The sequence below is a fragment of the Desmodus rotundus genome, chromosome 9 (genome assembly GCF_022682495.2).
Source record: "Desmodus rotundus isolate HL8 chromosome 9, HLdesRot8A.1, whole genome shotgun sequence".
Classification (NCBI taxonomy): domain Eukaryota; kingdom Metazoa; phylum Chordata; class Mammalia; order Chiroptera; family Phyllostomidae; genus Desmodus; species Desmodus rotundus.
The window spans coordinates 38,367,004-38,382,975 of NC_071395.1; the positions used below are offsets into that span (position 1 = coordinate 38,367,004).

Consider the following 15,972-nt stretch of genomic DNA (forward strand, 5'->3'; position numbering starts at 1 on the left):
TGCCCAACTGCGGGTAGATGCCAGTAGGCCAAGCAGGGAGCGGGTTCTCCTCCAAGCCAACGTCCTGGGCAGTGGTCAGCCAAGAGTGTCCCGACTGCCTGTCACTCAGGATGCAGGGGGCGGGTTAGAGGACTTTCCACTCAGGGATTCAGGGCGGTGTGCGGGGAACAGTCAGGAGGACAGGGGCGGGTCTCTGGTAACTGTCCAATCAGAGGCCCTAGACGTCGGCGTGCCCGAAAACACCGCCCAATCAAGATGCCAGGTTCCCAACAATGTCCAATTGGAGATCCCGCGGACAGGAGAGGACGTTGCTCTCGGCCGTTCGCGGCGTTGGTACGCACCTGCCGAGCTCAGGCCCAGGTGCCTCGAACCCGTAGCTCTCACGTCCCTGGGCCGCAGGGAGGACCCCTTGAGACCCGGGAGATGGTGAGTGCGCAGGACCGGGTCTGGTTCGAACCAGCCAGAATTCGCTGGAAGCGGCCGTGGGCCGGGTCTCCCCGCGCCCCCCAGGGTTTCGACCCCAGTTTTTCTCCTTCGGCCCGGGGTGGAGCCCTGGCGTCCTGTCTGGCCCGTGCGCTGGCTCCGGGATCTCAGGACCGCGGCTTGGGGAGACTCAGATGCGCACCGGGTAGGGGGGCGATATCAGTCCCTGATCGGCTCCTAACAGCGGTCAGTCTGCGGGGTGGGCGGGGAGTCTGGGGAGACCTAGCCGGGGGGCCCCATTGGGACGGATCTCCTGGCACGTGCTCAGTCTCTAACCTGCCGCTGCCTCAGTTACTATTTCTTGGAGGGACACAGTTGTCACCTGACAGGATCCTGGTATTGAGGAGAAAAGATGGAAATGATTCGGGCTCCTGAAGGGAGAGAAACTAACGCAGAAGACTGGGAAAGGCCACCCAGTGAGGTGGAGCAGTCACCTGCAAAGCCACCTGCACCCGAGACTCACAGCGGGACACCAGCCTGTGTCCTTTGTTCAGGAAGCCGGTCAGTGTGCCGCGGGGGAGGGGTCTCCCACCTGGTGGGATGTCTGCCCTGGACCCTGGAGTCTCAAGTCAGCTGTGTCTGTGCTCCAGCTCAGCACTGCCCCTCCCTGGGTTTGTCACCTTGAAAAGGTGTATTCACTTGTTGGAGCCTCAGGTTTTAGCTAAAGTTAAAATACTTTTAATTAATAGAGCAGGAAAGTTAAAATATTTTCTAAGAGGTGAGTTTCAGGGGGAAAAAAAGAAAGTGTCTTTCATTCCATTTGTTAAACCTTTTCAAATTCCCTCTGGTGTGTAATAAGTCTCTCAGGTCTGTGCCTTTGGGCGATAAGCAATGGAATTCCAGAGTTTGGCCTTGAAATTCCTGCCGAGGAAAAGGATGTCAGAGCAACAGACAAAACCTCCTGATATGGCAGCAGAGAAATGAACACATCTCTACCAAGTGTAGTAGGTGAATTCCCCAAAATATCGGTTCTTTTCCTTGGCAGGGTGGAGAATTTGTGATGTAGGTAAAACTTTTGTTTGCTATTATCTTTAATACCCTTTACTTTCATCTACAGTAAGTTGATACTGTCTATGGAAGAGGTGGGAGTAAAGCATCTTTGTTATTTAGATAACTTTTTGTCACTGTCTCATGTATTTGTCATTCTGTCACTGCTCTGCCATGGCTGCCCTGTCATGAATTAATAGACAAGGTCCCACTTCAATATGTTCCTTTCTGTAGATTTAGTGCCTCTGCTAATTCCATCAGGATTTAATGGCTTTAAAATGCTTGCTTCGTAATACGTGGGCCCCTGCCTTGTTCTTCAGAACATTTGGCGCTTTTTGGATATTTGTTTTTCCTGTTAGGTTTGTAAAATTAGTATTTTCAAGTCCTAAAAAAAAATCTTGTTTGGAGATTTAATGGAATTTTATGAAAACTTTAGGTCTCTTTCGGAAGAGCTGATCCCTTGGTAACGCTGAGTCCTCCTTTTTAAGGACATGTATCTTTTCTCATGCATTTCATTTTGCTTTGTTACTTTTCTTACTGTTTTACAATTTTTCCGTTTGGTTCTTTTTACAGTCTTCTTTAGACTTGTTTTGTACTAATTAAATTTGGTTTTTACCATCATATGCATTGTCATTTTAAAGTGAATTTTCCAACTTGCTGTGAATTAAAAGGGTAATGAACTGTATTTTTGTACTGAATTTTTACCCTGGATTCTTGTTAAAAATCTTACTCTGTGATTTTGTTGTTGTTGTTGTTCTGTTGGTATCCTCCACATACAATGGACAGAGACATAGAGACAGGGCTTTTTTCCATTCTAGTTCTTGCACGTTTGTCTTCTGCTGGGTCTGGACTGACCTAGTGTAATGTTCAGCAGAAGAGGTCCTGAGCAGATTCGATTTGTCCCCAATTGTTTTGGAGAAAACAACATCATGCCATTTAAATGTTCTTTGTTATTTTTGGAACCTCGTGTTTTCAGTTTTCCTTTATTGGGGCACACGCTTTACCGTCTGTTCTCCAATGTAAGATGTGTGACTGTTGAATATTATAAAATAGTTTCTAGCAACTCCTAGGATGATTACAGGCAAGTTATATAAATTGATTTTAGAGTTTTCTCATGTGTAATATAATGTCAGTATAGGAAATGCATATGACATATGTACAGTCACCAGAAATATTAAAAAATAATTATCTGTGAAATGAAATTCAGCCCTAAATGTAGAACAAGCTTTCCCACCAGATACCCCACTTGAAATGAACCCCGGTGATAGGCCCCGTCACTCTGATATACGTAACCAATATGTTGAATCCTATGTAGATACACATATATGTACATATATTTCAAGGGATTTAGGTATCAATTTGCAGTGTTATTTCAAAGGGTTATTTTATTGTTCTTTACCTTGCAACCAGCCATTCATATTTATCTCTATCAATATTGACATGTACACAGATATAGTTATGATGATATATAGCTCCCTCCTGATCCCCTCACTGTGCCACATTTTCCTTAGGACTTACATTTGATTTGCTTATGTATTGTTTTCCTCCAAAAGAATTTAAGATCCATGAGATTCAGAATTTTTTTGTTCAGTGCTCCAGCCCTAGTGTCTCAGGTACTAGGACCCGTGTCACCGTAGCCTAAATCAAAGAGGCAGAGGTGAGAGCTTCAAACGAAGCAGTCCTTCACAAGATACAGGGCTTCGCCAGGAAAGGAGCATAGGGACGTAAGCATGGAATAGGCTGCTTCGGTTGGCGCTTCTCCACAGTGCCGAGCAACATCGAGCTTATCTCCTTATCACCCTGGGAAAAACAGTTACAGTAACAAGACAGCTGTGAGTGAGGTGTGTGTGAAAGACGATCCGCCAGTGGTAGGCGTTTGCAGGATGTTATTCACGGACTCTTCTGCATTTCCTCTTCTGTGAACCAGTTTTATAACATCTGCTTTACAGAGCTAATGTATGTGTATAAAGCGTTTCGTAAAGATTTTTGCATGCAATGGGTGCTCAATGGTACATTTTAAAAAATGAATGTTGTAGAATATTAAAGTATTTGATGGTTTCAAGCTGGGTGTGTTGGGAGTTCCTGTCTTAGCTGGGGCTGCTATAGCAAAAATACCACAGACTGGGGGGCTTATAACCAGCAAACACTCATTTGTCACAGTTCTGGAAGTTGGGAAGTCCAAGATCAAGGTGCAGATAGATTTGGCGTCTGTTGAAGGCCAGCTTTCTGTTCCATAGACAGCTGTCTTTTCACTGTGTCCTCCTGTGGTGGGAGGGTCCAGGGAGCTCTCTGGAGCCTCTCTTATAAGGGCACTGATTCCATTCAGGAGGTCTAGGAGGACTTCTAGAATTCAGCGTGCGGTCACGCTCCTGGCCGTGATTTATTGCAGTGCAAGAATACGAGCAGGGTCAGCCCAGGAGATAGGTGCCTGAGGCCAAGTACCAAGGAGAACAGGTACAGGGTCCCCTCTAGTGACATCACAAAGCAGCCAGGTGTGACAACACATTTGAAATTCTTGTCAGGCAGGGTAACTAATGAGAGACTTGGTTACAGAGTTTTTATTGGGACTTTTCATGCAGACATCTCCTTCCTGGCCTGATGCAAATGGTACATCCGTCCTGGAGCAGGTGTTTGGCAGAAGCGTTACTGTTTGCATAGAAGGGAAGAGGGAGCCGCTTGTGTCAGTGTGCTGGAAACTCCCGACATCTGAGCTCCCATAGGCCTGTCAAGGGCCAACCTTGCAAGCAGGACGTTCTGAGGATAGGGACTCTCAGGCCTCCTCAGCTAACAGCTCCTGGACAAGGCATCTTTACAGCAAAATTATTAGTAGGACCCTGTGTAGTAGGATGAGACCCAACTGAAGTATTGATTTGGTTATGCCCTTTAGGGGTCCTGGACCTAGCCAGTTCGAGTAAATCCCATTCGCTACAAAGGTCTTAGAAAGTCAGTAAGATGTGGGAAGGGGGTTGGTCTTCCTCAAATATCTGTATTCTGTTTGTTTTACCTGGCCCCAGGTGTTAATTCCCGCACAGCACAACTCTGGCCAGTAAGTTGAAGCTGACCTGAGCGCCTTATCCACAGACAAGATGGTGTCCTATGAGGATACACACCTGAGAAGTACAGCCCTGGGGGGCACCCTTGGTCCCCTGGAAACGCAGTTGCAATAGTCGAGCACCCCAAGCAGGATGCATTATGGGTCAGGCAGCCAGGTCCCCAGGGCCCCCACAGGGCCCCCACTGTGGCCTCAGAGTTCTCAGTGAAGACCTAATAATTCAGTCCAGGCCTTGCTTCAGAGGGACTGCCCGGGGTGGTCCATGTCAGAGTTTCGTTTGTCTATGGCACCAGCTCACCCACCTCACCAGTCGGACGTGTGGAGGTGATCTGCCAGCAGGGAAGCTCCCAGCTGTGAGGGGACCAGCTTGAGTTTAGGTGGTCCCATTGGAGAGCAGGGCCTTGGTCACGGACAGCTGTAAGTGACCCCACCAGATCCGCTGGCATCTGTGAGGTTTTCACAGTTTGGGGCCTCACAGAGCGCTGCTCTAACTCTTCCGCATTCCCAGAGGCGAAGTCCTGGTCATGGAGTGTATTCCTGCTTTCAGGCCGGCACGGTGTGCACTGAGGCTGAAACGGCCCATCGTGGGCGTTAGCTCACGGACACCTGGGCGTTAGCTCACGGTCAAATCCAGGAGGGCTAAATGCAAGCTATGGGAATTCAGAATGCCACCGAACGCTAGGGCCTTTCTTCTCAGTAGCAGAGCTGAGACACTGCAGGGACACACACCCGGGTCCCACGTGCAAATGGCAGATGAGACTGTCCTGAGCCCTTGTTGTTTTGTCTGTCTCAGAACCCAAACTGACCCACTGCTGGACAATCGTCAGCCTCTGCAGGTCATCAGAAATAGGTCTTCTTAAGAACTCTTTAGCAGACTGGCAACTTTTACTTAGAATCTCAAACATCGACTTCCCATGTAGAGATGGCCTCTTTTTTTCATTTTGTTGCCTTCTTTTTTGAACCTAGGTAAAAATCATAGTAAAACGCCATCAGTTATGGAGGCCTAATCTTATTTCTAATACTGAGAGGCTAAATCCCACCCCACACACCGGTGGCAAAAAGCAAGGCCGATGCGTCGCACTGACGCTTTTTTCTTTGCACAGATTGGGGTGACCCTGCTGGTGCCAATAGAATTGTAAGGCTATACCATTTGCCTCCGTTTCTGTCATACCCGCAGATGCAAGAATGACAAATCAAAATCATTTTAAGTAAAAATCCCTTCCCCCTTCATTCTCATTGCAATTCAGTCATACCCTGTGTTAGTTTCCTAGGGCTGGTAACAGTGGGGGCCTGAAATTCTGTTCTCTCACAGTGCTGGAGGCTGGAAGTCAGAAATCGAGGTGTCGAGGGGATCGTGCTCCTGCGGGGCCCTCTAGGCTTCTGAGAACCCTCCTCGTCTGTCACAGCCGCTGGCAGCCCTGGGCATTCCTTGTGGTGGCAGCGCAGTTCCAGTCTCCGTGCCCATCTTCACGTGGCCATCTTCCCTGGGCTTCTCTGCACTCACGTGGCATATCTCTCTTCTGATAAGCACACCATTTGGGTTCGGGCCCATTGTAATGACCTCATCGTGACTTGATTACACCTGCAAAGACCCCATGTCCAAGTAAAACCACACTCATAGGTGCCAGGGCTCAGTATTTAAACATATCTTGTGTGGGGACAGTTCCACGCATAACAAGGCCCTCATTATAAATTCAGCATTTACAGGGATAAAATTACAGCTGCCGGGGAAGGTCCTGGCCGGAACGCCAGGGTGGGTGAGGAGGCTACTGCAGCCCCAGCTGGCTGAGCTCCCTGCAGGTCTTTTAAATCAAGGGCAGATTTACCATTGGATGTTTCGACTTCAGTTAACTCCTTGGCAAAAAGGCACTCTTAACTTCGTCCTCAGGGTCAGCAAGAACACTCTTAGAGAAACCCAAAAAGACATATGCACCTCTATGTTCATTGCAGCATTGCTTACAGTAGCCAAGACAGGGAAGCAATTTAAGTGTCCATTGATAGACGCGTGGATAAAGATGTTACGTACACGTATATACAATTGAATAGGACTCAACCATAAAAGAGAGTGAAATCTTACCATTTGTGACCACACGGATGGACCTAAAGGGTATTATGCTAAGTGAAATAAGTCAGACACAGAAAGGCAAATACCATATGATCTCATGCATATGTGGAATATAAAAAAACAAGGCAAATGAACAAACAAAACAAATAGACTCATAGACACAGAACAAACTGATAGTTGCCAGATGGGAAGGGAGTCCGGGAGCCTGGGCACAAACGGGAAGAGATTAAGAAGTACAAGTTGGCGGTTACAAAATGGTCACGGGATGTAAAGTACAGCATGGAGTATAGTCGGCACTATTGTAACAACTGTGTGTGGTGTCAGGTGGGTGCTTATCCGGGTGATCATTTCACAAGTTATAGAAATGTCTAGTCACTATGTCGCACACCTCAAGCTAACATTGTGTGTCAGCTGTCGTTGAAAAAATAAAAGTATTTTTAAAACTTTAAAAGATTTTATTTATTTTTAGAGAAAGAGGAAGGGAGGGAGAAAGAGGGAGAGAAACACCTTTGTGAGAGAGAAACGTCGATTAGTTGTCTCTCGTATGTATGGGACCAAACCTGCAACCTGTCTGGGAATCAAACTGGCGACCTTTTGGCTTACAGGTCAATGCCCAACCAACTGAACCACACTGGTCAGGGCTAAAAAAAAAAACTTATAAAAGCCGCTCATTCAGGCTGGACTTTGGGCCCCAAGTAGTACTGAGTGATGTGGCGGGCAGTGGGGAAGGAGCTGAGGTTGTCTGTGTCGCAGGGCATAAAGTGGCCCGCCAGTCCCTTTAATTTCTCTAATGTGGTCTGAACCCTTGGTTAGGGAACGCCTTGATGTGGCTGCAGCAGAAGTGTAGAGCTAAGTTCATTGTGTTAGTGGTGCTTTCAGTCTGTGAGGACATGAGTGTGGACATGGAGTAAGAGGTTCTGATGATGTAGTCGTAGACCAGATGGTAGGTGACCACAGAATCTTCTTTGAACCTCCTGTGAATTGATCCCACTTTCCCAGTGCTGTGAGTCTCACCCATCCTCCTCCACATGTATTGGGTGTTTCAGAACTCAGTGGTCTTTGAGGACGTGGCTGTGGACTTCACCCTGGAAGAGTGGGCTCTGCTGAATGCTGCTCAGAGGGAGCTCTACAGAGAAGTGATGCTGGAGACCCTCAGGAACCTGGCCTCCGTGGGTGAGAGTGACATTGTTCCTTCTTTCTTTAGAGAACATGCATTTCTTGCATATCAAGACTGTTCCCAGCTATGGAATGTGGAAAGGGCGTACATTAATTAATAAGACATTGTCATGACTGTCATAGAGCTCGAATCTGTATATTAAACTGAGGTTTTTGTGTGTGTAAAGAAGTGCCATCAGTGGATATGGGTTTCATGGGCCATTAGGTGCCTAAAGAAGATTGTTTTTGTCACTTTGTGAGATTCGTACTGTTTAGGAAACTGCTTACCATTTTGGCCCTTGCACTTGTTCCTGACGAAGGCCTGGCAGAGTGTCTTCTCAGTGTCTTTTTTGGCCAACAGTTACCTTTATTCTTATAAGATTTGTTCCCTTTGTTTTCAGATGATGAGACTCAATTTAAGGCCAATAGGTCAGTTTTTCAGCAGGATATTTATGGGAATAAAATATCCAACGAAGATAAAATAGCAAAGTTTGCCAGAAATTCTTGGGTCCCCGTCTTAGGAAAAATTTGGGAAGAACTTAGTGTTGAAGACCGGCACACAAACCTGGAGAGAGTTCCGAGGTGAGTCGCGTTCCAGAACAGTATGAGTTTGTCACAAAATTCAAAAAGCAAACAAACCACAACCCATGTAAGCCTCACTCAAATTTATTTATTCAGATTTTTACCAAAAAAAAAAAATTCCTTAAAGGTGACGTAGGCCCTAACTGGTGTCTCAGTTGGTTAGGTGTTGTCCTGCAAAGCGAAAGGCTGTCGACTGGATTCCCAGTCAGGGCACACGCCTGCCTGGCGTTTGGTCCCCGGGCAGGGTGCACACGAGGAGCAGCCAGTTGACGTTTCTCTCTCGCATGGACGTTTTTCTACCTCCCTTTCACCCTCCCTTCCCTTCTCTCTCTTAAAAAATTTTAAAATATGCGACACAGATGTTGAGTGTTAGAAACAGTAGGAAAGAATTAGGAGAAAATCTGTATTTAAGAAACACTGTTTTCATAACGGCTGCACTCAGTCCCATTCAGTTCATTCCCCTTTAAAACAAGTCAAAGTAGAAAAACCAGCACATCCACTGAGACTGGTGAGAATGTAATTCTAATATTAAGAAATATTAAGAAATCATTATGAATCAAACTATTATAACACGTTTCTCATTTTTTAACAGAAACCATGTGGCGGAGAGAGACTGTGAAAGTAACGATCAGCGCGGGGGAGGCTTCAGTGAGATTTCCAGTCTTAATCTGCATCAGGAAACCCTCCCTGAAGTAGGACGGTGTGAGTGCAGCGCACGTGCGGAAGCCTGCAGGCACCACGCATCCCTCGGGAGGCACGTTGCCATTCACACCGGACGCAAGCCCTATCAATGTCAGGAGTGTGGGCGGGCCTACAGTTACTGTTCACACCTCAGAGTGCATGTGAGAACCCACAGAGGGGAGAGGCCCTACGTGTGTAAGTTATGTGGGAAGGCCTTTCCTCGTACTTCTTCCCTTAATCGGCATGTAAGGATTCACACTGCAGAGAAAACCTGTGAATGCCAGCAATGTGGGAAAGCCTTCATTGATATTTCCAGTCTCACTAGTCACGTGAGAACGCACACTGGGGAGAAGCCCTATAAGTGTAAGGAGTGTGGGAAAGCCTTCAGCTATTCCTCAACTTTTCGAAGACACATGATAACGCACACCGGGGAGAAGCCCTATAAGTGTAAGGAGTGTGGGGAGGTCTTCAGCTACTCCTCAACCTTCCGAAGACACATGATATCACACACTGGAGAGACACCACATAAGTGTAAGGAATGCGGAGAGGCCTTCAGTTACTTCTCCGCTTTTCGAAGACACATGATAACGCACACTGGAGAGAAGCCCTATGACTGTAAACAGTGTGGGAAAACCTTCATCTATCTCCAGTCCTTTAGAAGACACGAAAGGATTCACACCGGAGAGAAACCCTATGAGTGCAAACAGTGTGGGAAAACCTTTATTTACCCCCAGTCGTTCCGCAGACACGAAAGGACTCACGGTGGAGAGAAACCCTACGCGTGCAACCAGTGCGGGAAAGCGTTCAGCCATCCCTCTTCCTTTCGAGGACATATGAGAGTGCACACCGGAGAGAAGCCGTATGAATGCCCTCAGTGTGCCAAAACGTTCAACTGGCCCATCTCCTTACGAAAACACATGAGAACACACACTAAAGAGAAGCCCTATGAATGCAAACAGTGTGGAAAAGCCTTCAACTTGCCTGCTTGCTTTCGAGAACATGTGAGAATGCATCCTGGAGACAAATCGTATGAATGCAAACTGTGTGGGAAAGCTTTCTATTGCCACATTTCCTTACAAAAACACATGAGGAGGCACACTGCCGAGAAACTCTACGAGTGCAAGCAATGCGGGAAGGCTTTCAGCTGGCCCGAACTTCTGCAGCAGCACGTGAGAACGCACACCGCAGAGAAACCTTACGAGTGTAAGGAGTGCGGGAAAGTCTTCAAGTGGCCATCCTCTTTACCGATCCATATGAGGATGCACACAGGAGAGAAACCTTACGAGTGTAAGCGGTGTGGGAAAGCCTTCAGCTGTTCCTCATCCTTCAGACGGCACATGAGAACACACGCTACAGAGAAACACTGCATATAGGATGCGGGCGTCCTCCTGCCAAGGAGTCCACGCACGGCGCTTCAGAAAGTTCACACCAGGAGAGAGATCTTATGCAAGTTGTGAATACGGTTTTGCCTGTGTGAGTACCTCATTAAATTGGACCCATAGGGACTGTATTTCCAGTTCTTTTGCAAATAAACATTTGTGTGGAAAAAATAACTCTCCACGTACTCTTAGCTGCAGTACACAGAATTTCCATGCCGTGTTTTTCCTTGCATTTCAGTGTACCAAGCTTTTCTCTTTAGTTCGTGGACTCACAGATGATTAAAAGTGTATTTTCAATATGTAAGTTTTAATTTCTTTAAATTGTCCTTGGAACAATGACACTTTGGTATTTGTTGGACTTTTCTTACTGACTAGTGGGGCAAATACTGGATATCACCTTTCCTATATTGTCTACCTTTCTTATTGAGAGTCCTTATTTATTTTTGGCCAGAAGAGCCTTATTCTACTCTTCTTATAGTTGTTGTAATTTTGAAATTATGTGAATTGTTGTTTTCCAGTTTTGCCCGTCACTGTTTGTTTTTGCTTGTGATTGGGAATTGGACAGTAGGCATTTACTAAGAGACACTTATGACCATGAGATAGTGAGTTTCAGATGGTTCTTTCAGACTGTGCTGTGTCAACAATGTTGGGAACTACATCTCCCAGAATCCCTTCCCTTTATGATTCCATGTTCCAATTCACCAGTGGCCTAACTCAGCATGAGATTTGGGAGGCAGAATCGAAGAAGCCGTTACTAAGTTTTTGAAACCACTTTAAAGTGTGATAAAAAGATGCATAGCGACTTCTGGATACCAGATTGCAGCCCGTTTCCCTGATTTCTTTGCCCTTGTAATCAAGAGCATCAAAAGAAATGGCAAGTTCTGGATTTCCATGTTTCTCCGAGGCATAGGCTTCCACGGATAGCTCCATGAGCTCCATGAGCTGTGTGGATAAATACTTCCAATATGGATTTTTCTAGAAACCGTAAGGTGTCCTCCATACCTCAAATTCAAACTCCTGGTTCGTGACCTCTAATGCTATGATTCACCCTCTTCTCTGGAAGTTAACATAGTTTCTATGGTCTAATTTGTACAGCAAACACTGTGTTCTTAATACTTTCAGTGGCTGTCTGATCCTGCATCCACCACAAAAACTACAATGTTGCAGCGAAATAAACAGCACTTGGGACTTTGTTAATCTATTACATTTTGAAGTGTGTTACTGACCCAGCTCTTCCTTGTGACAACAAACACCTTCCTCATATATTAGATTTTGAGAGATTTCTGTTACACAGAACTAAATGCATTTCCATCACATAAATTTAATTATGTTTATGTGTATTTTCAAGGAAAACCTGTAGGTATTTCTTAGAAATATTCTATCTACTGTGTCTTCAAATCAGTTGTATACTATTTGATTCCTAAGGCTGCTCTAACAAGGTACCAGACCTGGGTGGCTTAGGACAACAGAAAATTTTGTGTCCAAGTTCTGTAGGCGGAAGTCCAAAATCACCGTGTTGGCAGGACCAGCCTCCTTTGAAGGTGCCATGGAAGCATCTGTTCCAGCTCTCTCCCAGCTTCTGAGAGTTCATTGGCTGGTGGCAGCTTACCTCTAACCTTCATGGGGCGTTCTTCTCCCTGTGTGCATGCTTGTCTTCTTGTAAGGACACCCTATATTGGATTGGGGCCAACCCTTCTCCAGTATGACCCCATCTAGAACAAGCCTATTGTCTCCCCATGACCCATCCCATTCTCCAGAGCCACCCGCCTCTGCCCATGTGCATGTCTCACCCCTGCACTGTGTGGTCTCAACCCCATTGTCTGTGGGAAATGGAGATCTCAAGAGTGTCTGCAGATGCCCAGCCACCTTTTAAGAAAATCCTGGGAGACACCAGGGAGCTCAGCCTTACTGGAAGTGTGCAGGGTACGTCAGCAGACCAGAGACTCAGAGAAGAGGCAGCACAGGGAAATGGGGAAGCTCAGTCCCCATCCCTCTTGGGACAGCTTCCTGTCCTTCCCTGGGTTCTGCAAGAGTGGTCTCTGGCCTGAGCTGCTGAGGAGGCCACCCGCCGGCCTCCATGAGGACTTTGGGGCCATTTGGGGCAGATGGAGCTGGCATGTGATACTAGCAGGCTGAGGGGACCCCTGTGCAGGACAGTTGGTTGCCATTCAACGAGATCGACATCATCACTACCCTCACTGAGTGGAGTGACAAAGGGTCAAAGTGATGAGTGCGTTTCTGGGAGGATCTCAAGCTGCAGGGGTAGGGCTGGAGCATCATAATCCCTGACACAGTGGGCCCCGGACACTTCTTACTCAGCTCCGCCTCCTGTGGTTCCGATGGAAAGAGGCTTCTTGTACTGTGCAGGTTCAGGAAGTGCGAAGTCCCCAGTCCAGGAGGACAGAGACAAGTAAATGGTGTTGGTTAGTCCTAGGTAGCTGGGGGCTGCTGCAGCAGCGTAGCAGAGGGTCTGGCTGTGTGTCTCTGGAGACGTCATCTTTGCTGGTGAGTCTGAGTCTGAGTGTTGTGTCTGGCTGTGCCCACACGTATGTCCCAGTGACGGAGTTTGTGTCACGCCACCCCATGTGTCTACCTGGGAGAGTTCAGGTGTTGGAGCGGTGGCTCCCTGGTCCTGGCAGGAGCGTTTGTGACTGTGTGTGTGTCTTCCTGAAGAGCTGTGGTGTTTCCCAGTGTGTTTACTGAAGCCCTAATGTGCAGTAAGCCCACGAGGATTTACAAGTGACTTGTATTTAACTTTTAAGATGCAAAGTTACTATAATAAATTCTAATGAAATATTAAGAAGTAGAAAACTTCATAATTATTCTTCATAGGCTTTCACGAGCTCCTGCATTTCACAGAGTGCTTGCTTCTACAGCATAGCACACGCTTGCGGTGATTGGGACCCCTCTCGATTTTCTCACATCTACATTTCTTTCCAAATATAACGATACCTTTTACTCTAGTTTTCTAACCAACAGTGGTTCCGCCAGATGAACTCCTGAATGGTAATTGTCCTAGGATGAATTCTGTAGATTGTGATCGCTGATGCTGAAGGGAAAGGACCGGCAGCACCGAAACGGCTCTCCGCAGTGTCTGCGATGTAAGGGGTCAGACCATGCCACCCTGTTAGTGTTCCAGTGGAACGCCGAGTGACACTGCTATGCGGCAAGAGTATGAACACAATTTACATCTCAATGTGAATTTATTCAATCTTCCTATTATTACTTCAGTAAAGCTTTGCTTCCAAATATTTAAATTGACATCATTTTGTCTGCATAAAATACATGTAAGCACCCACTGACCATCCCTACATGGAGACTCTCTCAATCCATGGTCAGTCTGAGAAAATCTCTTCCTTCTCTGAGCCCAGAGCACAGATTGTTTCTCCTTGATGAAGGGCATGTATTGCCTGACATTGACTTGCAAACTATGTGACTTTCTAATTTATTGTAAATGTGCCCTGGCTGGTGTAGCTCCGTGGATTGAGCGCAGGCTGCGAACCACAGGGTCGCCAGTTCGATTCCCAATCAGGGCGCATGCCTGGGTTGCGGGCCTGGTACCCAGTGGGGGGCATGTGAAAGGCAACCACACATTGATATTTCTCTCCCTCTCTTTCTCCTTCCCTTCCCCTCTCTCTAAAAATAAATAAAATGTTTTTAAAAATTAAATAAATGTATTATAAATGTGTAAATAACTAGTAGCCCAAGTTTGTTTATTAGATGCTGCAATATGCATTTATTTTCATGTTCACAGATTTGGCCACTGGCTTGGGTAGGTTACCCAAGTGATGGATCTTCAAGTCCATTCTGGAGCTGACCTGGCTCTGATCCAAGTATGTCCATTCTGGGGCTGAAGTTTAACCAAAAGCATGCTGGGGAAGGTTCCTCATGATGGATCGCTCAAAGTACAGAGGAAAGCAAAACGCACAGACACATTTCAGGGTTTTTTCTCATGGCATTCGCTCACATAGCATTGTCTTAAGTCACATGGCTCAAAATGAAGGGATGAAGAATTACAATCTTACTACCATGAGACATTGCTAGATTGTTCCACAGGGGATTGAAAAGTACATACAATCTGGATAAGGAAATACAGCCTTTTATCTTTCAAAATCCTCTGGGGACAGACTGAACCTTGATCTGACAAATTTCCGCGCAGCCAAATGCACACCTGAGAATCCTCACATCTCATACCTGTGGCTGTGCTGAGAGGTGTGCTGCCCACAGAGGGCAGTGGATTGCTAACCTTAAGCCCCAATGTGGGGGCCGAAGATGGAGGACTGGGCCTCCTGATGTCAAAGGTGGTAGGTCCAAACCAACCTGGTCCCTTCCTGTCACTGGTATTTCTAAGGGGAACAGATCCATGGCGACCATGCCACCTGGCCCACCCCTGACCCTGAGTTCCCCAGGCCCTCCTGTGTCCTCCTGTCTCATTCTGGACATGAGGTGATCTGAGGGAAAACCGCATGGGGTGGAGCCTCTAGGGATCTCCAAGGCGGGTCACACAGTGTCAGCCAGGTTGATGGAATCTCAGATATGGCACCAGCCTACCAGCTCAGTGTGGGGAGAGCTTAGAAAGGGACAGTGGCCTCTGCTCACCCCGATGCCAGATACTTCAGCCTCTCCCTGTATGCTACTTATGCCCTTCAAGCTGCCACCCCGGTGCTGGAGCTCAGAGGGACTGAGTCTGAGTAGGCGAGTCTGTGTGTGGGTCTTTAAGAGGAGCTGCTTGGAGCTCCAGCAGTTTCTTTCACTCGCTCAATCCCCGCTGGTTTTTGCAGCCAGAAGTTGTGGGGACTTATCTTCCTGGCACTGGAAGCCTGGGCTGGGGGGCCTGGTGTGGGGCTGGGACTCCTCACTCCTGAGATATGCCCCTGAATTTTCACCCACCACACATGGGTGAGAGACCAGCCTGTTCTGCATCTGCGCACCCCCACCAGTCTGGATGGACGTGGTTTCTTTAATTCTGTAGTTGTCAGACTTCCATTCAACTCGATTTCTGACACTTCTGAGTGACGGTTCTGTATTTTAGTGGCAATTGTGATGTGGTTGTACGCGGAGGTGAGCCATGTCTGCCTGCACTGCCATCTTGATTGGAAGCCACTGAACGTTTCTTTTCAGTGTGTCCCTCCTTAGTCTCTGCAGGTTGGCACTCATTTCTAAACTCTTATGGGTTTTCATGTGGACGCACATGCACTAGCATAAATCTTTTTCTTCATTTGTTCAGATGTTATGTCATTGTTCATTTAGGGTGGCATTGTGATACATTAGAGTTGATTTCATAGTGTTCGTTTGTGGAAGATAGTGTATGGAGAAAATGCACAAGCAACCACTCTGCAACTACGCATTCTGAAGTGGGCGTCCATGGAAGAATGGCGAGGCCAAGTCCTGAACGAGGCCCTCATACCAGACAGCCCACTGGAAATGGCTCACAGACAGGCCTTCTCTGTGGGTGAATTGTGCATGCATGCACTGCTAAGTCAGTGTATTTTATTTCTGCTCGTTTTCGTTTGAGTGCCCACGGCATCATACTGTGGATCCGACCGAGGGTCGGGTTTCTTTTGTTCACAGTCTGTTTTGTCCCGTGG

The 15,972-nt window shown here is 47.0% G+C and overlaps 1 protein-coding gene across 1 annotated transcript; it reads left to right on the forward strand.

Moving 5' to 3' along the window:
• The first annotated feature begins 285 nt into the window (after positions 1 to 285).
• On the forward strand, positions 286 to 14,126 carry ZNF555 (zinc finger protein 555). The gene is made up of 4 exons (XM_024569110.3): positions 286 to 426; positions 7,634 to 7,760; positions 8,144 to 8,324; positions 8,917 to 14,126. Exons 1-4 carry the CDS (start codon positions 424 to 426, stop codon positions 10,376 to 10,378), a joined length of 1,773 nt encoding a protein of 590 aa, XP_024424878.3. The 5' UTR covers positions 286 to 423; the 3' UTR covers positions 10,379 to 14,126.
• Positions 14,127 to 15,972: the final 1,846 nt, after the last annotated feature.